General features: G+C 46.5%; 1 protein-coding gene across 2 annotated transcripts in view; it reads left to right on the top strand.

The window, feature by feature from the left end:
• The window catches only part of LOC129823727 (low-density lipoprotein receptor-related protein 8-like), a 228828-nt gene that overhangs the window by 122535 nt on the left and 80018 nt on the right, over positions 1 to 26275 (top strand). For both annotated transcript variants that reach the window (XM_055882677.1, XM_055882678.1), the window contains exon 4: positions 6103 to 6231. In XM_055882677.1, coding sequence (XP_055738652.1) covers positions 6103 to 6231 — 129 coding nt within the window. The remainder of the gene's footprint in view (positions 1 to 6102; positions 6232 to 26275) is intronic.

A 26275-nucleotide genomic window follows, 5' to 3' on the forward strand; every position in this document is an offset into this window, starting at 1 on the left:
TCTATAGGTGTCTGGAACTCTACTGGTATAGATTCTACAGGTGTCTGGAACTCTACTGGTATAGATTCTACAGGTGTCTGGAACTCTACTGGTATAGATTCTACAGGTGTCTGGAACTCTATTGGTATAGATTCTACAGGTGTCTGGAACTCTATTGGTATAGATTCTACAGGTGTCTGGAACTCTATTGGTATAGATTCTACAGGTGTCTGGAACTCTATTGGTATAGATTCTACAGGTGTCTGGAACTCTATTGGTATAGATTCTACAGGTGTCTGGAACTCTATTGGTATAGATTCTACAGGTGTCTGGAACTCTATTGGTATAGATTCTACAGGTGTCTGGAACTCTACTGGTATAGATTCTACAGGTGTCTGGAACTCTATTGGTATAGATTCTACAGGTGTCTGGAACTCTATTGGTATAGATTCTACAGGTGTCTGGAACTCTATTGGTATAGATTCTACAGGTGTCTGGAACTCTATTGGTATAGATTCTACAGGTGTCTGGAACTCTATTGGTATAGATTCTACAGGTGTCTGGAACTCTATTGGTATAGATTCTACAGGTGTCTGGAACTCTATTGGTATAGATTCTACAGGTGTCTGGAACTCTATTGGTATGTGTGTTTAGAATTATTTTTGTTGTACTAATGCTATTTAATCTCTCCTCAGACTAATATTATTCTGTTTGTCCTGTGGGTACCTTTGCCATTGTTCCACCCCTTGTGTATTGCACTGTCATGGTGTATTTGTTGGTGTATTTCACATCATAGAAACTCACATCATAGAAACTCACATCATAGAAACTCACATCATAGAAACTCACATCATAGAAACTCACATTATAGAAACTCACATCATAGAAACTCACATCATAGAAACTCACATCATAAAAATTCATTGTCAATGAGCCAACTATTGTACTACAAATGTCAAAATCCCTATTAGTTCCTGTGTCATAAAAGTCAAGATGTTGAGTCTTCATTTGTCACTCCACCGGTAAACAACTGCGACGCAAATGTCACTCTGCCTCTGCCTCTGACTAATTGGCTTTTATTTGGCCTTTAGGGCCTCTTTCTCGAACTAAACACATTAGCCACAACTATAGCGACAGCTTGTGGAATTCACAAGTTAGCATAATCGAATCAATCACTACCTTGTCTTAGTGTCGAGCGACTTGAGCACACGGTTGGTATTTGATTCCCTTGTTAGCGACAGAGGGGGATTAAGTGTGTAGTTAATCAAAGGGCCATCGGTTAGAGGATAGGATAGCTATTTTCACACTTTCTTTATCTTTCTCTCTCCCTCACTCTTTTTCCCACTCTCTCCCTCCCTTCCTCGCTTGCTCTCTCTTTCTTTCTCTCTCTCCCTCTTTCTCTCCCTCTTTCTCTCTCCCTCTCTCTCTCTTTTCTCTCTTTCTCTCTCTCTCTTTCTCTCTCTCTTCACCACTGGTGTTGTTAGTGAACTGGGTTCTCTTCCCCACTGCTGTTGTTAGTGAACTGGGTTCTCTTCACCACTGGTGTGGTTAGTGAGCTGGGTTCTCTTCACCACTGTTGTGGTTAGTGAACTGGGTTCTCTTCACCACTGTTGTGGTTAGTGAGCTGGGTTCTCTTCACCACTGCTGTTGTTAGTGAACTGGGTTCTCTTCACCACTGGTGTGGTTAGTGAGCTGGGTTCTCTTCACCACTGGTGTGGTTAGTGAGCTGGGTTCTCTTCACCACTGCTGTTGTTAGTGAACTGGGTTCTCTTCACCACTGTTGTGGTTAGTGAGCTGGGTTCTCTTCACCACTGCTGTGGTTAGTGAGCTGGGTTCTCTTCACCACTGGTGTGGTTAGTGAACTGGGTTCTCTTCACCACTGCTGTTGTTAGTGAGCTGGGTTCTCTTCACCACTGGTGTGGTTAGTGAGCTGGGTTCTCTTCACCATTGATGTGGTTAGTGAGCTGGGTTCTCTTCACCACTGCTGTTGTTAGTGAGCTGGGTTCTCTTCACCACTGGTGTGGTTAGTGAGCTGGGTTCTCTTCACCACTGGTGTGGTTAGTGAACTGGGTTCTCTTCACCACTGGTGTGGTTAGTGAGCTGGGTTCTCTTCACCACTGTTGTGGTTAGTGAGCTGGGTTCTCTTCACCACTGCTGTGGTTAGTGAGCTGGGTTCTCTTCACCACTGCTGTGGTTAGTGAGCTGGGTTCTCTTCACCACTGGTGTGGTTAGTGAGCTGGGTTCTCTCAGAATAAGATGTTGTTCATCTGCTGTGTTGTTCCTGTCTTGTCTGTTCAGGGCTGAGAGAACAACATCTTTATTTAACTAGAGAAGTCAGTTAAGAACAAATTCTTATTTAGAATTTAGAGTGCCTCCATAAGGCAAAAGGCCTCTTGCAGGGACGGGGGCTGGGATTAAAAATAATATATATATATAGGTTAAAACACACATCAACAAGAAACCCTTCTATACACCCTAGTCTGTTAGACACTAAACCCTTCTATACACCCTAGTCTGTTAGACACTAAACCCTTCTATACACCCTAGTCTTTTAGACACTAAACCCTTCTATACATCCTAGTCTGTTCGACACTAAACCCTTCTATACACCCTAGTCTGTTAGACACTAAACCCTTCTATACACCCTAGTCTGTTAGACACTAAACCCTTCTATACACCCTAGTCTGTTAGACACTAAACCCTTCTATGGAACCCAGGACTGGATTCCATATCAACACCTAGCCTCTACACCCTAGACCCAGGACTGGATTCCATATCAACACCTAGCCTCTACACTCTAGACCAGGACTGGATTCCATATCAACACCTAGCCTCTACACCCTAGACCCAGGACTGGATTCCATATCAACACCTAGCCTCTACACTCTAGACCCAGGACTGGATTCCATATCAACACCTAGCCTCTACACTCTAGACCCAGGACTGGATTCCATATCAACACCTAGCCTCTACACTCTAGACCCAGGACTGGATTCCATATCAACACCTAGCCTCTACACCCTAGACCAGGACTGGATTCCATATCAACACCTAGCCTCTACACTCTAGACCCAGGACTGGATTCCATATCAACACCTAGTCTCTACACCCTAGACCCAGGACTGGATTCCATATCAACACCTAGCCTCTACACTCTAGAACCAGGACTGGATTCCATATCAACACCTAGCCTCTACACTCTAGACCCAGGACTGGATTCCATATCAACACCTAGCCTCTACACCCTAGACCCAGGACTGGATTCCATATCATCATCTAGCCTCTACACTCTAGACCAGGACTTGATTCCATATCAACACCTAGCCTCTACACCCTAGACCCAGGACTGGATTCCATATCAACACCTAGCCTCTACACTCTAGACCAGGACTGGATTCCATATCAACACCTAGCCTCTACACTCTAGACCCAGGACTGGATTCCATATCAACACCTAGCCTCTACACTCTAGACCCAGGACTGGATTCCATATCAACACCTAGCCTCTACACTCTAGACCCAGGACTGGATTCCATATCAACACCTAGCCTCTACACTCTAGACCCAGGACTGGATTCCATATCAACACCTAGCCTCTACACTCTAGACCCAGGACTGGATTCCATATCAACACCTAGCCTCTACACTCTAGACCCAGGACTGGATTCCATATCAACACCTAGCCTCTACACTCTAGACCAGGACTGGATTCCATATCAACACCTAGCCTCTACACTCTAGACCCAGGACTGGATTCCATATCAACACCTAGCCTCTACACTCTAGACCCAGGACTGGATTCCATATCAACACCTAGCCTCTACACTCTAGACCCAGGACTGGATTCCATATCAACACCTAGCCTCTACACCCTAGACCCAGGACTGGATTCCATATCAACACCTAGCCTCTACACTCTAGACCCAGGACTGGATTCCATATCAACACCTAGCCTCTACACTCTAGACCCAGGACTGGATTCCATATCAACACCTAGCCTCTACACTCTAGACCCAGGACTGGATTCCATATCAACACCTAGCCTCTACACTCTAGACCAGGACTGGATTCCATATCAACACCTAGCCTCTACACTCTAGACCCAGGACTGGATTCCATATCAACACCTAGCCTCTACACTCTAGACCCAGGACTGGATTCCATATCAACACCTAGCCTCTACACTCTAGACCCAGGACTGGATTCCATATCAACACCTAGCCTCTACACTCTAGACCAGGACTGGATTCCATATCAACACCTAGCCTCTACACTCTAGACCCAGGACTGGATTCCATATCAACACCTAGCCTCTACACTCTAGACCCAGGACTGGATTCCATATCAACACCTAGCCTCTACACCCTAGACCCAGGACTGGATTCCATATCAACACCTAGCCTCTACACTCTAGACCAGGACTGGATTCCATATCAACACCTAGCCTCTACACTCTAGACCAGGACTGGATTCCATATCAACACCTAGCCTCTACACTCTAGACCCAGGACTGGATTCCATATCAACACCTAGCCTCTACACTCTAGACCCAGGACTGGATTCCATATCAACACCTAGCCTCTACACTCTAGACCCAGGACTGGATTCCATATCAACACCTAGCCTCTACACTCTAGACCCAGGACTGGATTCCATATCAACACCTAGCCTCTACACTCTAGACCAGGACTGGATTCCATATCAACACCTAGCCTCTACACTCTAGACCAGGACTGGATTCCATATCAACACCTAGCCTCTACACTCTAGACCCAGGACTGGATTCCATATCAACACCTAGCCTCTACACCCTAGACCCAGGACTGGATTCCATATCAACACCTAGCCTCTACACTCTAGACCCAGGACTGGATTCCATATCAACACCTAGCCTCTACACTCTAGACCCAGGACTGGATTCCATATCAACACCTAGCCTCTACACTCTAGACCCAGGACTGGATTCCATATCAACACCTAGCCTCTACACTCTAGACCAGGACTGGATTCCATATCAACACCTAGCCTCTACACTCTAGACCCAGGACTGGATTCCATATCAACACCTAGCCTCTACACTCTAGACCCAGGACTGGATTCCATATCAACACCTAGCCTCTACACTCTAGACCCAGGACTGGATTCCATATCAACACCTAGCCTCTACACTCTAGACCAGGACTGGATTCCATATCAACACCTAGCCTCTACACTCTAGACCAGGACTGGATTCCATATCAACACCTAGCCTCTACACTCTAGACCCAGGACTGGATTCCATATCAACACCTAGCCTCTACACCCTAGACCCAGGACTGGATTCCATATCAACACCTAGCCTCTACACTCTAGACCCAGGACTGGATTCCATATCAACACCTAGCCTCTACACTCTAGACCAGGACTGTATAGATATAAGCATCATGGTAGTAGCGTCATCGCTGTGTCTGTGAGGATACTAGGGCTCGCTCACTCTCTTGATCCATACATCTGGGGCGGCAGGTAGCCTAGTGGTTAGAGCGTTGGGCCAGTAACCGAAAAGTTGCTGGATCGAATCCCCGAGCTGACAAGGTAAAAATCTGTTGTTCTGCCCCTGAACAAGGCAGTTAACCCACTGTTCCCCGGTAGGCCGCCATTGTAAATAAGAATTTATTCTTAACTGACTTGCCTAGTTAAATAAAATAAAATACATATATGTAAATGTGGTGATATGCAATGTAGCAGAAACTCTGTAGGCCTATTACAAACAACTACCTCTAGCCCACCTCACCTAACCCACCTCCTCTAACCCACCCACCTACCCCCACCCCACCTACCTCACCTACCCCTAACCCACATACCCCAAACCCACATACCCCTAACCCACCTACCTCTAACCCACCTAACCCACCTACCTCTAACCCACCTCACCTACCCCTAACCCATCTACCTCTAACCCACCTTACCTACCCCTAACCCATCTACCTCTAACCCACCTCACCTACCCCTAACCCATCTACCTCTAACCCACCTCACCTACCCAAGCCTCTCAGATCTGCCAAGTGGAGTGAGGGCAGCAGTGAAGGGTGCAACGTGTTGGAATGGAACACATCCTAAAAAGTCATCTCCCTCTCTCCTCTCCAGGCAAACAGACGTGTCCTCCTGAGAAGTTTGGCTGTGGCGGCTCCACCAACAAGTGTGTCTCGTTGTCGTGGCGATGCGATGGCGAGCAGGACTGCGAGAACGGGGCGGACGAGGAGGACTGCGCCGCCGGTGAGTGTGATGGGCAGCTGTCAATCAAAGGCCATAGAAACCACCCATTGGCTGAGACAGGTGTCCTTAATTTGTGGATGGGCAATAGTCCCGCCCACTGACTGCACTGGATTTTAACTGGACACTATGGTGAGAAAAGAAGGGGTGTGTTTCTTCTCAGTGACCTTTAACCCTTGAACCACTAAGCAGTAGTAGTACCACTGTTTGTGTCAGTCTTTTGCCTCCCTAGCTTTTGTATTCACACCCTTTTGGAATGGCAACGGCTGTTACCCTAGTCATAGCATTGTGTTTGAACACACGTCCCAGGTTAGGATCTTACGGAGCTTTGAATAAGCCCACTACTGTGTGACATGCCATGAGTGGGCGGAGTCAAAGGAACCAATAGAACAGATTATTTGGATCAAAGTTCCCCGTTTCCTCCATTTTGGGGCATTTTGGGGTTTCTTTTCTCTGTATGATTTATCTTCTGACGACGGAGGACACGACGGCTCAGTGTGCAGCAATCCCAAATTACACCCCGTTGCCTAGTGCACTACTTTTGGCCAGAGCCTGTCAAAAGTAGTGCACTATGTAGGGAATAGGGTGCCATTTGAGACTCCAATGAATAAGTCAGCTCTGCTGAGAAAATACATTGCTTTGATGCCAAATCAAAGGTTGCAATTCAATATCAAATGTATGAATCAGTGTAGAATTTGCCGGAAGCTTTGGTGTCTACCATGACTTATCGCAACCATAGCGATAGCAAGAGTCTCCAACTCAAACCAATCCAGCCTTGCATGATGCAAGCATCAATCCATCAACGATGGCATCACCCTCCCCTCTACCCAATCACGCGTCACTGTGGTGCCTCTCTGTACACTCTCACACATACACACACACACACACACACACACACACACACACACACACACACACACACACACACACACACACACACACACACACACACACACACACACACACACACACACACACACACACACACACACACACACACACACACACACACCGCTGTGACTACACCTCTGCCCTACTTTACAAGGCAGCATGAAAACTCAGCTTCTCATTTTCTCTCCCTCCCTCCCTCCTCCTCTCTCCCTCCCTCGTCTCTCCCGCACGTCGGGAGAAATTGATTGTAGCGACAGTACCGCAGGAGACTGGATGTTTGGAGCTCCACCGTGGCACGTGCGCAGGAAGCTACACTGGGAGAAACCCTGTATTATTTCCCTCAGATGGGGGGGGGGGGGAGCAGAGAGAGGGTGTTGTGTGTTTCCCTACTATCATTTGGGTCCCAGAGTTTGTTTCTGTGTATGTGGCTTCATTTCACTTCTTCACCGCAATCGCTTGATTTGTATTTCCTCAGAAAGCCCACAGTCCTATTTCCACCGTGTGTATTGGAAATCAAATCCAACTATCTGCTCCTCCCAGATATGGTCTGTGAGCCTGCGTTTACTACAGCGCTGCAGAGCTAAGGGACAATTACAAAATACAAAACCAGGCTTGGGTTCAAATACTATTTGAAATCTTTCCATTTTGAAATTATTTTTAGTGTTTTCTTTAGCCTGCCTATAGTCCCAGATGGGCAAGGTAGGTTTTTTCTATTCTATTTTTTCTAGTCTATTCTTAGTGGTCTCATTGCGCCAGGCAAACTCAATCATGCTCAGCTTAAGTTTTTTTATTTTATTATTTGAAATAGTATATGATTAAAGTGTTTTTGAACCAAGGTGTAAAATACATCTATGCCACTCTGCCCGTAACACTCCTATGGTTAAAGGAGCTGAAGTCTAAAGTCTGTGTCAAAGTGGCAAAGATCTAATACCTTCTTACACTAAACAAAAATATAAATGCAACATGCAACAATTTCAATGATTTTACTGAGTTACAGTTCATATAATGAAATCAGTCAATTTAAATAAATAAATGAGGCTCTAATCTATGGATTTCACATGACTGTTGGTCACAGATACCTTAAAAAAAAAGTAGTGGCGTAGCTTTGAAAATAGTCCGTATCTGGTGTGACCACCATTTGCCTCATGCAGCGCGACACATCTCATTCACATAGAGTTGATCAGGCTGTTGATTGTGGCCTGTGGAATGTTGTCCCGCTCCTCTTCAATGGCTGTGTGAAGTTGCTAGATATTGGTGGGAACTGGATCACGCTGTCGTACACGTCGATCCAGAGAATCCCCAAACATACTGAATGGGTGACATGTCTGGTGAGTATGCAGGCCATGGAAGAACTGGGACATGTACAAATCCTTGCCACGTAGGGCCGTGCATTATCACGCTGAAACACGAGGTAATGGCGGTGGATGAATGGCACGACAATGTGCCTCAGGATCTCATCACGGTATCTCTGTGCATTCAAATTGACATCGAGTGCCACCATGGGGCACTCTGTTCACAACATTGACATCAGCAAACCGCTCGCCCACACGACGCCATACATGTGCTCTGCGGATGCCGGTTGGACGTACAGCCAAATGCTCTAAAATGACATTGTAGGTGGATTATTGTAGAGAAATGAACATTCAATGCTCTGGCAAACCTTCAGACATCTGTGGCATTGTGTTGTGTGACAAAACTGCACATTTTACAGTGGCCTTTTATTGTCCCCAGCACAAGGTGCACCTGTGTAATGATCATGTGGTGGATGGATTATCTTGGCAAAGGAAAATTTTTCACTAAAAGGGATGTAAAAAAAATGGTGTGCAAAATTTGTGAGAAATAAGCTTTTTGTGCATAGGTAACATTTTTGGGATATTTTATTTCAGCTTGTGACAAATTGGACAAACACTTTACATGTTGTGTTTATATTTTTGCTCAGTGTAACTTGTCAGGTTTTTCAGCCGTAGTCTGCCCGGGTCCATAGACAGCCTCTCTATCCTGTCTGCCCGGGTCCATAGACAGCCTCTCTATCCTGTCTGCCCGGGTCCATAGACAGCCTCTGTATCCTGTCTGCCCGGGTCCATAGACAGCCTCTGTATCCTGTCTGCCCGGGTCCATAGACAGCTTCTCTATCCTGTCTGCCCGGGTCCATAGACAGCTTCTCTATCCTGTCTGCCCGGGTCCATAGAGAGCCTCTCTATCCTGTCTGCCCGGGTCCATAGACAGCCTCTCTATCCTGTCTGCCCGGGTCCATAGAGAGTCTCTCTATCCTGTCTGCCCGGGTCCATAGACAGCTTCTCTATCCTGTCTGCCCGGGTCCATAGACAGCTTCTCTATCCTGTCTGCCCGGGTCCATAGAGAGTCTCTGTATCCTGTCTGCCCGGGTCCATAGACAGCTTCTCTATCCTGTCTGCCCGGGTCCATAGACAGCCTCTCTATCCTGTCTGCCCGGGTCCATAGACAGCCTCTCTATCCTGTCTGCCCGGGTCCATAGACAGCCTCTCTATCCTGTCTGCCCGGGTCCATAGAGAGTCTCTCTATCCTGTCTGCCCGGGTCCATAGACAGCCTCTCTATCCTGTCTGCCCGGGTCCATAGACAGCCTCTGTATCCTGTCTGCCCGGGTCCATAGAGAGTCTCTGTATCCTGTCTGCCCGGGTCCATAGACAGCTTCTCTATCCTGTCTGCCCGGGTCCATAGACAGCCTCTCTATCCTGTCTGCCCGGGTCCATAGACAGCCTCTGTATCCTGTCTGCCCGGGTCCATAGACAGCCTCTGTATCCTGTCTGCCCGGGTCCATAGACAGCCTCTGTATCCTGTCTGCCCGGGTCCATAGACAGCCTCTGTATCCTGTCTGCCCGGGTCCATAGAGAGTCTCTATCCTGTCTGCCCGGGTCCATAGAGAGTCTCTCTATCCTGTCTGCCCGGGTCCATAGAGAGTCTCTATCCTGTCTGCCCGGGTCCATAGAGAGTCTCTATCCTGTCTGCCCGGGTCCATAGACAGCCTCTCTATCCTGTCTGCCCGGGTCCATAGAGAGTCTCTATCCTGTCTGCCCAGGTCCATAGAGAGTCTCTATCCTGTCTGCCCGGGTCCATAGAGAGTCTCTATCCTGTCTGCCCGGGTCCATAGACAGCCTCTCTATCCTGTCTGCCCGGGTCCATAGAGAGTCTCTATCCTGTCTGCCCGGGTCCATAGAGAGTCTCTATCCTGTCTGCCCGGGTCCATAGACAGCCTCTCTATCCTGTCTGCCCGGGTCCATAGACAGCCTCTCTGTCCTGTCTGCCCGGGTCCATAGACAGCCTCTCTATCCTGTCTGCCCAGGTCCATAGACAGCCTCTATCCTGTCTGCCCTTTCTCATTCTGATTTCTCCATTGACCCCTTCAGACTGCCTCTCCTGGTGAGTTCAGGCCAGGGCCCCTGGCATCCATATTAGGAAGTCCCCTAGAGCTGAAACACTGCTGGGCTTGTTGAGTATATGGTAAGGCATCCATATTAGGAAGTCCCCTAGAGCTGAAACACTGCTGGGCTTGTAGAGTATAAAGTAAGGCATCCATATTAGGAAGTCCCCTAGAGCTGGAACACTGCTGGGCTTGTAGAGTATAAAGTAAGGCATCCATATTAGGAAGTCCCCTAGAGCTGAAACACTGCTGGGCTTGTAGAGTATAAAGTAAGGCATCCATATTAGGAAGTCTCCTAGAGCTGAAACACTGCTGGGCTTGTAGAGTATAAAGTAAGGCATCCATATTAGGAAGTCCCCTAGAGCTGAAACACTGCTGGGCTTGTAGAGTATAAAGTAAGGCATCCATATTAGGAAGTCCCCTAGAGCTGAAACACTGCTGGGCTTGTAGAGTATAAAGTAAGGTGTCCAAATTAGGAAATGAACCTCTGTTGTCAAAACTCCCGCAGTTCAGACAAAAGTCCCTCTGTCGTTGCAGTCAAATTTTTGTCTGAGGGCTTAGTGAGTGAGGTGACTTCAGAATATGGATGCTGTAATATTTGGATTGGTAGTTATGTTGGTCGGGTTACATAATGCTAGATCTGATATTTAAGAAAACGTTTTTTACCGTGACTGCAGTGGTATAATACTGTAGTATAATACAGTGCTTCTACACCTGCATTGCTTGCTGTTTGGGGTTTTAGGTTGGGTTTCTGTACAGCACTTTGAGATATCAGCTGATGTAAGAAGGGCTATATAAATACATTTGATTTGATTTAGTACCCTGAATTCTCCTGAACAATTGACCAATCTGAAGAAAAACTCTGAGCTTGTATAGCCGACAATAAAAAGCTGGTGTACTTCCAGTGTCGATCTGGCCACATGTTCAGGAAAACGTTGTCTCTAAATACTACAGTACCGTAGCTTATAAAGCCTGATGATGTAGAGATGAGGATGCCACCACCACAGTGGCGGTGGATGATAATTGATTTCCTGGCGGAATCGGTCGTGGACACGGCGGTGTTCTGCAGCTCTAATTATTTACGGCCTGGGGACCTTCGATCTTTCATTTCTCCTAAGTGTGTGTGTGTGTGTGTGTGTGTGTGTGTGTGTGTGTGTGTGTGTGTGTGTGTGCCTGGAGGGATGCTGGGTGGACGGAATTACCACCGGCAGCTCTGACGATGCCACTCGGTTTCAATCATAGAGAATGATAGAGGAGTTATCTTTGTATCTGTCCCATTATGGTGTCTGTGAGTGCACAGGCATCGCCATTGAGGCCATCTCCATTCTGAAGTAATCCATTTTCTTTTTCTACTGTTTCCATGAGTTGGTAACAAACAGACAGAAAGGGTGTATACTGCCACCTGGAGTGTGTTGTCTTAACAGGTATAAAGTCAAAGTTGTCAATTTACTGCCACCTACAGTTATGGTATGTTTGCTCATGAGTATAATTCACTGGCTGATCCCTCCTGATGACCTGGATGGAATTATGTGATCCTGTCTTTAACCAATAGGATGTCCCACCCAGTTGACTACATCAAAATGGTGAAAGTCCTCAATGGCACTGTTCATGCTAAAACAGGCTTTCGAGTACTAGAGTCCTCTATCATTCTCTATGGTCACATCTGTTATGCAGCCCGTCTGACTGTCGATACATTTTGAGTTGAATTAGATTGAATTGGATTGACTCACCATTCAGAGAGGTGGAAGCAGGCTTTACTTCTAAGGAGCCGTAACACAGTGTCTGTGTGTTGGTATTCACCAGGTAGAAGGTGCATTAAGATAAAATGACAATGACTGGCACCTAATAATACAGTACATGTCATCTCTCTAAGCAACCATCTAAACGGTGATATATTCAATACGACAATAATACATGTCTGTCTTTTACATATACACACACACACACACACACACACACACACACACACACACACACACACACACACACACACACACACACACACACACACACACACACACACACACACACACACACACACACACACACTTACCACAATGTTTCCTCCTGGTTCCTGGCTGTTCACTGTTACATCCATCCATCTGGTTCTTCTTATTCTCAGTATTTATGTCCTCTACACACAATATCATCACATCTTGATTTACTCCGACAAGTGACAGGGTGACACTGACAAACAGATCAATAAAATTGAAGCTGTCCCTATGGTGATGGTGTGAATAGGATCCTCTTTTGAATGATTTGAGGTGTTTCTGTATAGTCAGGAGTAGGCTAATTCGGCTATACAATTAGGGCAATTTAATTCAATTTACTGAGCTAAGCTTCCACTAGCCTTATGGATGCTCCTGTTTGTAGAGACAGAAATAGCCCAAACAGGCTCTGGGACAGTTGTGGGACGATAGTTCCCATATTCATACAACCAGTAGGCCTCGGCTACATTAAAAAAAAGGTTCAAAAGCAATTCATCTGATGCAACAGATCCGAATGTTTAGCTTAAAATCTTCATACACTATTTTCTTAACGTTATTAGGTCATTTGGTGGACACGGAAAGAATGTTGATAACCAATAGAACATGAGAGAAATAGGCTACTGTTTATTTATTTATTTATTAACCTTTATTTAACTAGGCAAGTCAGTTAAGAACAAATTCTTATTTACAATGACGGTCTACTGAATTCAATGGCATATAGTCTTTATAAAATAATTCAATGGCATAAAGTCTTTACAAAATAATGGCCTCGACAGATATGGGTCGGATTTTGCATAGGCTACTTTGAAGCAAGATGAAACATCGATCATAATATGTAGTAAAATGTTCAGGTTTCAAACAATTAAGAGGCTAAATGTTTTTTGAAACGCATCCAGCTCATTGCAAAGTGGTCACGCGCTGATGAAGACTGTCATCCGGTGACTTTGAATGAGAAGCTTCAATTACTAGTTGAGATATAAAAAGAAACTCAGCAACAATAGAAACGTCCTCTCACTGTCAACTGCGTTTATTTTCAGCAAACTTAACATGTGTAAATATTTTTATGAACATAACAAGATTCAACAACTGAGACATAAACTGAACAAGTTCCACAGACATGTGACTAACAGAAATGGAATAATGTTTCCCTGAACAAAGCGGGTGGGTCAAAAATCAAAAGTAACAGTCAGTATCTGGTGTGGCCACCAGCTGCATTAAGTACTGCAGTGCATCTCCTCCTCATGGACTGCACCAGATTTGCTAGTTCTTGCTGTGAGATGTTACCCCACTCTTCCACCAAGGCACCTGCAAGTTCCCGGACATTTCTGGGGGGAATGGCCATAGCCCTCACCCTCCGATCCAACAGGTCCCAGATGTGCTCAATGGGATTGAGATCTGGGCTCTTCGCTGGCCATGGCAGAACACTGACATTCATGTCTTGCAGGAAATCACGCACACAACGAGCAGTATGGCTGGTGGCATTGTCATGCTGGAGGGTCATGTCTGGATGAGCCTGCAGGAAGGGCACCACATGAGGGAGGAGGATGTCTTCCCTGTAACGCACAGCGTTGAGATTGCCTGCAATGACAACAAGCTCAGTCCGATGATGCTGTGATACCGTGACGGACCCTCCACCTCCAAATCAACCCCGCTCCAGAGTACAGGCCTCAGTGTAACGCTCATTCCTTCGACGATAAACGCAAATCCGACCATCACCCCTGGTGAGACAAAAACGCGACTCATCGGTGAAGAGCACTTTTTGCCAGTCCTGTCTGGTCCAGCGACGGTGGGTTTGTGCCCATAGGTGACGTTGTTGCCGGTGATGTCTGGTGGGGACCTGCCTTACAACAGACCTACAAACCCTCAGTCCAGCCTCTCTCAGCCTATTGTGGACAGTCTGAGCACTGATGGAGGGATTGTGCGTTCCTGGTGTACCTCGGGCAGTTGTTGTTGCCATCCTGTACCTGTCCCGCAGGTGTGATGTCCGGATGTACCGATCCTGTGCAGGTGTTGTTACACGTGGTCTGCCAATGCGAGGACGATCAGCTGTCCATCCTGTCTCCCTGTAACGCTGTCTTAGGCATCTCACAGTATGGACATGACAATTTATTGCCCTGGCCACATCTGCAATCCTCATTCCTCCTTGCAGCATGCCTAAGGCACGTTCACGCAGATGAGCAGTGACCCTGGGCATCTTTCTTTTGGTGTTTTTCAGAGTCCGTAGAAAGGCCTCTTTAGTGTCCTACGTTTTCATAACTGTGACCTTAATTGCCTACCGTCTGTAAGCTGTTAGTGTCTTAATGACCGTTCCACAGGTGTATGTTCATTAATTGTTTATGGCTCATTGAACAAGCATGGGAAACAGTGTTTAAACCCTTTACAATGAAGATCTGTGAAGTTATTTGGAGTTTTATGAATTATCTTTGAAAGACAGGGTCTTGAAAAAGGGACGTTTCTTTTTTTGCTGAGTTTAGTAGCTCTTTTTAATCGTGGCCCAAAAAGCATTTTTAACACAGGCGTGCATTTAGAATTGTTGCGCAATGATTGGGTTTATAAAAGCTCTGTCTGACAAATTTCCCGCTTAAAGGCTCTGTATCTGTTTGCTGTTTGTTTGCATTTGGCGTGTGTATATTCATTATGTATCTAATTTATCACACGCGCCAAATGTGATTCCCAAAAAGTATGCAAATTAACCCATAGACCGATAAGCATGACCAGTCAAATGTTTTTACATGAACTGGTATTTCCATTAGTAAATAGGCTAAAAAGCATTATTTCGCAATGTTTCGTTTTTTTATCCCGGACAATTGGCTGGTGTCAATTGTATATATAAAATTAAGGCCAAAAGCCGGCTATTACCAGCTAACGGAAACCTGGACCCTAGAGACTGTTGTGCTCCCTCTTGGAAACTGTCCCTGATCTAACATAACTCTCTCCACTCCATTCAGGCAGCTTAAGCAAGTACATTGCGGCGAGGCGTTTTGCTAATTGAGCCATCCACAAGTAAAATGATTCATTTAATTGAATCCTGCCCCACACATCTCTCTCTGTCTCTTTCTCTCTCTCCTTCCCTCTAAGCCTCTCTTTCTCTTTCTCTCTCTCTCTCTCTCTGTCCCCCTCTCTCTCTCTCTCTCGCACTCTCTGCCTCTCTCTCTGACCCCCTCTCTCTGCCTCCCTCTTTCTCCCCCTCTCTCTCTGCCTCCCTCTTTCTCTCTGCCTCTTTCTCATTCTCTCACTCTGCCTCTCTCCCTCTCTCTCCCCCACTCTCGGCCTCTCTCTCCCCACTATGCATCTCTCTCTGTCTTGTTCTCTCTCTTTCGTTATCTCTCTCTCAATCTCTCTCTCTCGCACACTGCCACCTCTCTCTCTCTCCCCACTATGCATCTCTCTCTCTCTCTCTCTCTCTCTCTCTCTCTCTCTCTCTCTCTCTCTCTCTCTCTCTCTCTCTCTCTCTCTCTCTCTCTGCCTCTCTCTCTGCATCCTCTCTCTTTCTCTCTCTCTCTCTTGCTGCCTCTCTGCCTTCTCTCTCTCTCTCGTTCTCTCTCTGCCTCCTCTCTCTCTCCTTCTCTCTCTCCTCTCTCTCGCTCTGCCTCTTTCTCTGCCTCTCTCTTTCTCTGCCTCCTCTCTCTCATTCTCTCTGTCATTCTCTCTCTCTGCCTCTCTCTGCCTCCCTCTTTCTCCCCTCCTCTCTCTGCCTCCCTCTCTGCCTTTCTCTCTCTTGCTGTCTCAGCCCCTCCTCTCCCTCTCTCTTCCTCCCTCTCCCTCGCTCTGCCTCCACCCCCCCCTCTCTCTCTCGCTCTGCCTCTCTCTCGCTCTGCCTCTCCCTTTCTCTGCCTCCCTCTGTCTCTGTCTCTGCCCCCTCATTCTCTCTCTGCCTCCCTCTCCCTCTCTCTGCCTCCTCTCTCTCTCGCACTGTCTCTCGCTGTCTCTCTCTCGCTCTCTCTCTTGTTCTCTCTGCCTCTCACTCTCTCTCTGCCTCTCACTCTCTCTCTGCCTCTCACTCTCTCGCTCTGCCTCTCTCTCTCGCTCTGCCTCTCTCTCTCGCTATGCCTCTCTCTCTCTCGCTATGCCTCTCTCTCTCGCTATGCCTCTCTCTCTCGCTATGCCTCTCTCTCTCGCTATGCCTCTCTCTCTCTCGCTATGCCTCTCTCGCTCTGCCTCTCTCTCTCGCTCTGCCTCTCTCTCTCGCTCTGCCTCTCTCTCTCGCTCTGCCTCCTCTCTCTCGTTGTCTCTCTCTCTGCCTCCCTCCACCTCTCTCTTTCTCCCTCTCTCTCTCTCTCTCTCTCTCTCTTTCTCCCTCTCTCTCTCTCTCTCTCTCTCTCTCTCTCTCTCTCTCTCTCTCTCTCTTGCTGTCTCTGCCCCTCCTCTCTCTCTATGCCTCCCTCTCTCTGCCTCCATCCCCCTCTCTCTCTCGTTCTCTCTCGTTCTCTCTTTCTCTTGTTATTTGTCTCCCTCCCTCTCCCCCTCTCTCTGCCTCTCTCTCCCCACTATGCCTCCCTCTCTCTCTGCCTCCCTCCCTCTCTCTCTCTGCCTCCCTCTCTCTCTCTCTCTCTCTCTCTCTCTCTCTCTGCCTCTCTCTCTGCATCCTCTCTCTTTCTCTCTCTCTCTCTTGCTGCCTCTCTGCCTTCTCTCTCTCTCTCGTTCTCTCTCTGCCTCCTCTCTCTCTCCTCTCTCTCGCTCTGCCTCTTTCTCTGCCTCTCTCTTTCTCTGCCTCCTCTCTCTCATTCTCTCTGTCATTCTCTCTCTCTGCCTCTCTCTGCCTCCCTCTTTCTCCCCTCCTCTCTCTGCCTCCCTCTCTGCCTTTCTCTCTCTTGCTGTCTCAGCCCCTCCTCTCCCTCTCTCTTCCTCCCTCTCCCTCGCTCTGCCTCCACCCCCCCCTCTCTCTCTCGCTCTGCCTCTCTCTCGCTCTGCCTCTCCCTTTCTCTGCCTCCCTCTGTCTCTGTCTCTGCCCCCTCATTCTCTCTCTGCCTCCCTCTCCCTCTCTCTGCCTCCTCTCTCTCTCGCACTGTCTCTCGCTGTCTCTCTCTCGCTCTCTCTCTTGTTCTCTCTGCCTCTCACTCTCTCTCTGCCTCTCACTCTCTCTCTGCCTCTCACTCTCTCGCTCTGCCTCTCTCTCTCGCTCTGCCTCTCTCTCTCGCTATGCCTCTCTCTCTCTCGCTATGCCTCTCTCTCTCGCTATGCCTCTCTCTCTCGCTATGCCTCTCTCTCTCGCTATGCCTCTCTCTCTCTCGCTATGCCTCTCTCTCTCTCGCTATGCCTCTCTCTCTCTCGCTATGCCTCTCTCGCTCTGCCTCTCTCTCTCGCTCTGCCTCTCTCTCTCGCTCTGCCTCCTCTCTCTCGTTGTCTCTCTCTCTGCCTCCCTCTCTCTTTCTCCCTCTCTCTCTCTCTCTCTCTTTCTCCCTCTCTCTCTCTCTCTCTCTCTCTCTCTCTCTCTCTCTCTCTCTCTCTCTCTCTCTCTCTCTTGCTGTCTCTGCCCCTCCTCTCTCTCTATGCCTCCCTCTCTCTGCCTCCATCCCCCTCTCTCTCTCGTTCTCTCTCGTTCTCTCTTTCTCTTGTTATTTGTCTCCCTCCCTCTCCCCCTCTCTCTGCCTCTCTCTCCCCACTATGCCTCCCTCTCTCTCTGCCTCCCTCCCTCTCTCTCTCTGCCTCCCTCTCTCTCTCGCCTCCCTCTCTCTCTCTCTGCCTCCCTCTCTCTCTCTCTCTCTCTCTACCTCTCTCTCTCTCTGCCTCCCTCTCTCTCTCTCTCTGCCTCCCTCTCTCTCTCTCTCTGCCTCCCTCTCTCTCTCTCTCTGCCTCCCTCTCTCTCTCTCTCTGCCTCCCTCTCTCTCTCTCTGCCTCCCTCTCTCTCTCTCTCTGCCTCCCTCTCTCTCTCTCTGCCTCCCTCTCTCTCTCTCTGCCTCCCTCTCTCTCTCTCTGCCTCCCTCTCTCTCTCTCTCTGCCTCCCTCTCTCTCTCTCGCCTCCCTCTCTCTCTCTCTGCCTCCCTCTCTCTCTCTCTCGCCTCCCTCTCTATCTCTCTCTGCCTCCCTCTCTATCTCTCTCTGCCTCCCTCTCTCTCTCTGCCTCCCTCTCTCTCTCTCTGCCTCTCTCTCTCTCTCTCTCTCTCTCTCTCTCTGCCTCCCTCTCTCTCTCTCTCTCTGCCTCCCTCTCTCTCTCTCTCCCTCCCTCTCTCTCTGTGAATAACACACACAGGCTCTGAGGTCTTCTCAGCAGGAACGAGCACGCCTGTCTCATGGGATCTCTGGGTACTGGACAAAATAATGTTAAGGACTTCTCCTCCCTACAAGAGTGTGTTTTCTGTGAGTGCGAGCGTGTGTGTTCACATGTGTGTGTGTATGTATTTGTGTGTACTTTCTGCATTTTAAAGTTGCTTAGAAAGTGCCAGATGTAGTATGACTCCAATGTGCTTCCTTCCTATGGTAAACTCAAACTGGCAAATATGCATGTGTCTGTGTCTATGTGTATTCGTTTGCATTTGTGTACACACTTGATGCACTTTTTAAGTTAGTTAGATCGTTCCAAATGCTGTATGACTCCACTGTGCTCCCTTATTGAAATTTAACTGGCACATATGCATGTGTCTGTCTGTATGTATCTGTTTGTGTGTTCACTGCAGGTTATACAATTTTAACCAGCTACGATGTGTCCAGACACACTTACTAGTCCAATATGTCCCGCTGGTGAAATTGAACCGGCAGGCTCCCATGTCCCGTTGGTGAAATTGAACCGGCAGGCTCCCATGTCCCGCTGGTGAAATTGAACCGGCAGGCTCCCATGTCCCGCTGGTGAAATTGAACCGGCAGTCTCCCATGTCCCGCTGGTGAAATTGAACCGGCAGGCTCCCATGTCCCGCTGGTGAAATTGAACCGGCAGGCTCCCATGTCCCGCTGGTGAAATTGAACCGGCGTTCTCCCATGTCCCGCTGGTGAAATTGAACCGGCGTTCTCCCATGTCCCGCTGGTGAAGCCCCTAGAACAAAATATCAGTTCAGTTTAACAAGATCCCAGTATGTCTGGTATAGAACAGAAGAAGAAACAATGTTATCCTATAAGAGAGCCTTTTCCTTTTTATTCTGAGAATGATGAGAATGATGGCTGGGTTGTCTTTTAGGTACTATGTTTTCTTTAATCTCAACTGTCCTGTTTACTTCTACCGTTGTCCCACATCTGTATGTACATCGCATTCGAAAAACATTCAAAACCCTTGAACTTTTTCCATTTTTGGTTACGTTACAGCCTTATTCTAAAATTGTTTAAATTGTTGTTGTTTTTGTCATCAATCTATACACAAGACCCCATAATGACAAAGCAAAAACAGGATTTTAGAAATGTTGCAAATGTATTACAAATATAAAACGGACATTTATCATTTACATAAGTATTCAGACCCTTTCCTCAGTACTTTGTTGAAGCACCTTTGGCAGCGATTACAGCCACACGTCTTCTTGGGTATGACGCTACAAGCTTGGCACACCTGTATTTGGGGAGTTTCTCCCATTCTTCTCTGCCAATCTTTTCAAGCTCTGTCAGGTTGGATGGGGAGCTATTCTATTTTCAGGTCTCTCCAGAGATGTTCGATCTGGCTGAACCACTCAAGGACATTCAGAGATTTTTCCCAAAGCCACACCTGTGTTGTCTTGGCTGTGTGCTTAGGGTCATTTGCCTGTTGGAAGGTGAACCTTCGCCCCAGTCTGAGGTCCTGAGCACTCTGGAGCAGGTTTTCATCAAGGTTCTTTCTGTACTTTGCTCCGTTCATCTTTCCCTCAATCCTGACTAGTCTCCCAGTCCCTGCTGCTGAAAAACACCCCCACAGCATGATGCTGCCACCACCATGCTTCACCATAGGAATGGTGCCAGGTTTCCTTCAGATGTGATGCTTGGCATTCAGGCCAAAGGTTTCATCAGATCAGAGAATCTTGTTTCTCATGGTGAGAGTCCTTTAGCTGCCTTTTGGCAAACTCCAAGCGGGCTGTCATGTGCCTTTTTACTGAGGAATGGCTTCCGTCTGGCCACTCTACCATAAAGTCCTGATTGGTGGAGTTCTGCAGGGATGGTTGTCCTTCTGGAAGGCTCATCCCATCTCCACAGAGGAACTCTGGAGATCTGTCAGAGTGACCATCGGGTTCTTCTTCATCTCTCTTGTTCACCTCCCTTCTCCCCCGATTGCTCAGTTTGGCCAGGCGGCCAGCTCTAGGAAGCGTCTTGGTGGTTCCAAACTTCTTCCATTTAAGAATGATGGAGGCCACTGTCTTCTTGGGGACCTTCAATGCTGCAGAAATATTTTGGTACCCTTCCCCAGATCTGTGCCTCGACAAAATCCCGTCACAGAGCTCTATGAACAAATCCTTTGACCTAATTTCTTTGGTTTTTGCTTAGACATGCACTGTTGCAAGGAAAAAGCCATATCTCAGTCTGGCCATTAAAAATAATAAAGATGGGCAAAAGAACACAGGCACTGGACAGAGGTTGACGTTGAGACTGGTGTTTTGTGGGTACTATTTAATGAAGCTGCCAGTTGAGGACTTGTGAGGCGTCTGTTTCTCAAACTAGACACTCTAATGTACTTGTCCTCTTGCTCAGTTGTGCACCGGGGCCTCTCACTCCTCTTTCTATTCTGTTTAGAGCCAGTTTGCTCTGTTCTGTGAAGGGAGTGGTACACGGCGTTGTACGAGATCTTCAGTTTCTTGGCAATTTCTCGCATGGAATAGCCTTCATTTCTCAGAACAAGAATAGACTGACGAGTTTCAGAAGAAAGGTCTTTGTTTCTGGCCATTTTGATCCTGTAATTGAACCCACAAATGCTGATGCTCCAGATACTCAACTAGTCTAAATAAGGCCAGTTTTATTGCTTCTTTAATCAGAACAACAGTTTTCAGCTGTGCTAACATAAATGCAAATGGGTTTTCTAATGATCAATTAGCCTTTTAAAATGATAAACTTGGATTAGCTAACACAACGTGCCATTGGAACACAGGAGTGATGGTTGCTGATAATGGGCCTCTGTACGCCTATGTAGATATTCCATAAAAAATCTGCCGTTTCCAGCTACAATAGTAATTTACATTAACAATGTCTGCACTGTATTTCTGATCAATTTGATGTTATTTTAATGGACAAAAAAGTTGCTTTTCTTTCAAAAACAAGGACATTTCTATGTGACTCCAAACTTGTGAATGGTAGTGTATGTAAATAAGGTATTTCTGTTTTTATTTTTAATAAATTACCACACATTTCTAAAAATCTGTTTTCTCTTTGTCATTATGGGTTATTGTGTCTAGTAGTTAGAGGAAAAATTATAACTCAATCAATTTTAGAAAATGGCTGTTACTTAATAAAATGCAGAAGAAGTCAGAGGAGTAATTTTCGCCAACCCTTCTAACTGCACTGTAGGAGTTAGTTTAACCCTTCTGACTGTACTGTAGGAGTTCGTTTAACCCTTCTGACTGTACTGTAGGAATTAGTTTAGTCAACCCTTCTAACTGCACTGCAGGAGTTAGTTTAACCCTTCTGACTGCACTGTAGGAGTTAGTTTACCCCTTCTGACTGCACTGTAGGAGTTAGTTTAACCCTTCTGACTGCACTGTAGGAGTTAGTTTAGTCAACCCTTCTGACTGTACTGTAGGAGTTAGTTTAACCCTTCTGAATGTACTGTAGGAGTTAGTTTAACCCTTCTGAATGCACTGTAGGAGTTAGTTTAGCCAACCCTTCTGAATGCACTGTAGGAGTTAGTTTAGCCAACCCTTCTGAATGCACTGTATGAGTTAGTTTAGCCAACCCTTCTGACTGAACTGTAGGAGTTAGTTTAGCCAACCCTTCTGACTGTACTGCAGGAGTTAGTTTAACCCTTCTGACTGTACTGTAGGAGATAGTTTAGTCAACCCTTCTAACTGTACTGTAGGAGTTAGTTTAACCCTTCTGACTGTACTGTAGGAGTTCGTTTAACCGTTCTGACTGTACTGTAGGAGTTCGTTTAACCCTTCTGAATGCACTGTAGGAGTTAGTTTAACCCTTCTGACTGTACTGTGAGAGTTAGTTTAGCCAACCCTTCTGACTGTACTGCAGGAGTTAGTTTAACCCTTCTGACTGCACTGTAGGAGTTAGTTTAACCCTTCTGACTGTACTGCAGGAGTTAGTTTAACCCTTCTGACTGTACTGTAGGAGATAGTTTAGTCAACCCTTCTAACTGTACTGTAGGAGTTAGTTTAACCCTTCTGACTGTACTGTAGGAGTTCGTTTAACCGTTCTGACTGTACTGTAGGAGTTCGTTTAACCCTTCTGAATGCACTGTAGGAGTTAGTTTAACCCTTCTGACTGTACTGTGAGAGTTAGTTTAGCCAACCCTTCTGACTGTACTGCAGGAGTTAGTTTAACCCTTCTGACTGCACTGTAGGAGTTAGTTTAACCCTTCTGACTGTACTGTAGGAGTTCGTTTAACCCTTCTGACTGTACTGTAGGAGTTCGTTTAGCCAACCATTCTCACTGTACTGTAGGAGTTAGTTTAACCCTTCTGAATGCACTGTAGGAGTTAGTTTAGCCAACCCTTCTGACTGCACTGTAGGAGTTAGTTTAGCCAGCCCTTCTGACTGTACTGCAGGAGTTCGTTTAACCCTTCTGACTGTACTGTAGGAGTTCTTTTAACCCTTCTGACTGTACTGTAGGAGTTAGTTTAGTCAACCCTTCTGACTGTACTGTAGGAGTTAGTTTAACCCTTCTGACTGTACTGTAGGAGTTTGTTTAACCCTTCTGAATGCACTGTAAGAGTTAGTTTAACCCTTCTGACTGTATTGTAGGAGTTAGTTTAGTCAACCCTTCTGACTGTACTGTAGGAGTTAGTTTAACCCTTCTGAATGCACTGTATGAGTTAGTTTAACCCTTCTGACTGTACTGTAGGAGTTAGTTTAGCCAACCATTCTCACTGTACTGTAGGAGTTAGTTTAACCCTTCTGAATGCACTGTAGGAGTTAGTTTAGCCAACCCTTCTGACTGCACTGTAGGAGTTAGTTTAGCCAGCCCTTCTGACTGTACTGCAGGAGTTCGTTTAACCCTTCTGACTGTACTGTAGGAGTTCGTTTAACCCTTCTGACTGTACTGTAGGAGTTAGTTTAGTCAACCCTTCTGACTGTACTGTAGGAGTTAGTTTAACCCTTCTGACTGTACTGTAGGAGTTTGTTTAACCCTTCTGAATGCACTGTAAGAGTTAGTTTAACCCTTCTGACTGTATTGTAGGAGTTAGTTTAGTCAACCCTTCTGACTGTACTGTAGGAGTTAGTTTAACCCTTCTGAATGCACTGTATGAGTTAGTTTAACCCTTCTGACTGTACTGTAGGAGTTAGTTTAGCCAACCATTCTCACTGTACTGTAGGAGTTAGTTTAACCCTTCTGAATGCACTGTAGGAGTTAGTTTAGCCAACCCTTCTGACTGCACTGTAGAAGTTAGTTTAGCCAACCCTTCTGACTGTACTGCAGGAGTTAGTTTAACCCTTCTGACTGCACTGTAGGAGTTAGTTTAACCCTTCTGTCTGTACTGTAGGAGTTAGTTTAACCCTTCTGACTGTACTGTAGGAGTTAGTTTAGTCAACCCTTCTGACTGTACTGTAGGAGTTAGGTTAACCCTTCTGACTGTAGTGTAGGAGTTAGTTTAACCCTTCTGAATGCACTGTAGGAGTTAGTTTAGCCAACCCTTCTGACTGCACTGTAGGAGTTAGTTTAGCCAACCCTTCTGAATGCACTGTAGGAGTTAGTTTAGCCAACCCTTCTGACTGCACTGCAGGAGTTAGTTTAACCCTTCTGAATGCACTGTAGGAGTTAGTTTAGCCAACCCTTCTGAATGTACTGTAGAAGTTAGTTTAGCCAACCCTTCTGAATGCACTGTAGGAGGTAGTTTAGCCAACCCTTCTGACTGTACTGTAGGAGTTAGTTTAACCCTTCTGACTGCACTGTAGGAGTTAGTTTAACCCTTCTGACTGCACTGTAGGAGTTAGTTTAGTCAACCCTTCTGACTGTACTGTAGGAGTTAGGTTAACCCTTCTGACTGTACTGTAGGAGTTAGTTTATCCCTTCTGAATGCACTGTAAGAGTTAGTTTAGCCAACCCTTCTGAATGCACTGTAGGAGTTAGTTTAGCCAACCCTTCTGAATGTAGTGTAGGAGTTAGTTTAGCCAACCCTTCTGAATGCACTGTAGGAGGTAGTTTAGCCAACCCTTCTGACTGTACTGTAGGAGTTAGTTTAACCCTTCGGAATGCACTGTAGGAGTTAGTTTAGCCAACCCTTCTGACTGCACTGTAGGAGTTAGTTTAGCCAACCCTTCTGAATGCACTGTAGGAGATAGTTTAGCCAACCCTTCTGACTGTACTGTAGGAGTTAGTTTAGCCCTTCTGAATGCACTGTACGAGTTAGTTTAGCCAACCCTTCTGAATGTAGTATAGGAGTTAGTTTAGCCAACCCTTCTGAATGCACTGTAGGAGGTAGTTTAGCTTACCCTTCTGACTGCAGTGTAGGAGTTAGTTTAGCCAACCCTTCTGACTGCAGTGTAGGAGTTAGTTTAGCCAACCCTTCTGGCTGCAGTGTAGGAGTTAGTTTAGCCAACCCTTCTGAATGCACTGTAGGGGGAAGTTAGCCAACCCTTCTGACTGCAGTGTAGGAGTTAGTTTAGCCAACCCTTCTAACTGTACTGCAGGAGTTAGTTTAACCCTTCTGAATGCACTGTAGGAGTTAGTTTAGCCAACCCTTCTGAATGTAGTATAGGAGTTAGTTTAGCCAACCCTTCTGAATGCACTGTAGGAGGTAGTTTAGCCAACCCTTCTGACTGCAGTGTAGGAGTTAGTTTAGTCAACCCTTCTGACTGTACTGCAGGAGTTAGTTTAACCCTTCTGACTGTACTGTAGGAGTTAGTTTAACCCTTCTGACTGTACTGTAGGAGTTAGTTTAACCCTTCTGACTGCACTGTATGAGTTCGTTTAACCCTTCTGACTGTACTGTAGGAGTTAGTTTAGCCAACCCTTCTGAATGCACTGTAGGAGTTAGTTTATCCAACCCTTCTGACTGCACTGCAGGAGTTAGTTTAACCCTCCTGACTGTACTGTAGGAGTTAGTTTGACCCTTCGGAATGCACTGTAGGAGTTAGTTTAGCCAACCCTTCTGACTGCACTGTAGGAGTTAGTTTAGCCAACCCTTCTGACTGTACTGCAGGAGTTAGTTTAACCCTTCTGACTGCACTGTAGGAGTTAGTTTTACCCTTCTGACTGTACTGTAGGAGTTAGTTTAACCCTTCTGACTGTACTGTAGGAGTTAGTTTAACCCTTCTGACTGTACTGTAGGAGTTCGTTTAACCCTTCTGACTGTACTGTAGGAGTTAGTTTAGTCAACCCTTCTGACTGTACTGTAGGAGTTAGGTTAACCCTTCTGAATGCACTGTAGGAGTTAGTTTAGCCAACACTTCTGACTGCACTGCAGGAGTTAGTTTAACCCTTCTGAATGCATTGTAGGAGTTAGTTTAGCAAACCCTTCTGAATGTAGTGTAGGAGTTAGTTTAGCCAACCCTTCTGAATGCACTGTAGGAGGTAGTTTAGCCAACCTTTCTGACTGTACTGTAGGAGTTAGTTTAACCCTTCTGACTGCACTGTAGGAGTTAGTTTAAACCTTCTGACTGCACTGTAGGAGTTAGTTTAGTCAACCCTTCTGACTGTACTGTAGGAGTTAGGTTAACCCTTCTGACTGTACTGTAGGAGTTAGTTTAACCCTTCTGAATGCACTGTGAGAGTTAGTTTAGCCAA

The sequence above is a fragment of the Salvelinus fontinalis genome, chromosome 26 (genome assembly GCF_029448725.1).
Source record: "Salvelinus fontinalis isolate EN_2023a chromosome 26, ASM2944872v1, whole genome shotgun sequence".
Taxonomy (NCBI): Eukaryota; Metazoa; Chordata; class Actinopteri; order Salmoniformes; family Salmonidae; genus Salvelinus; species Salvelinus fontinalis.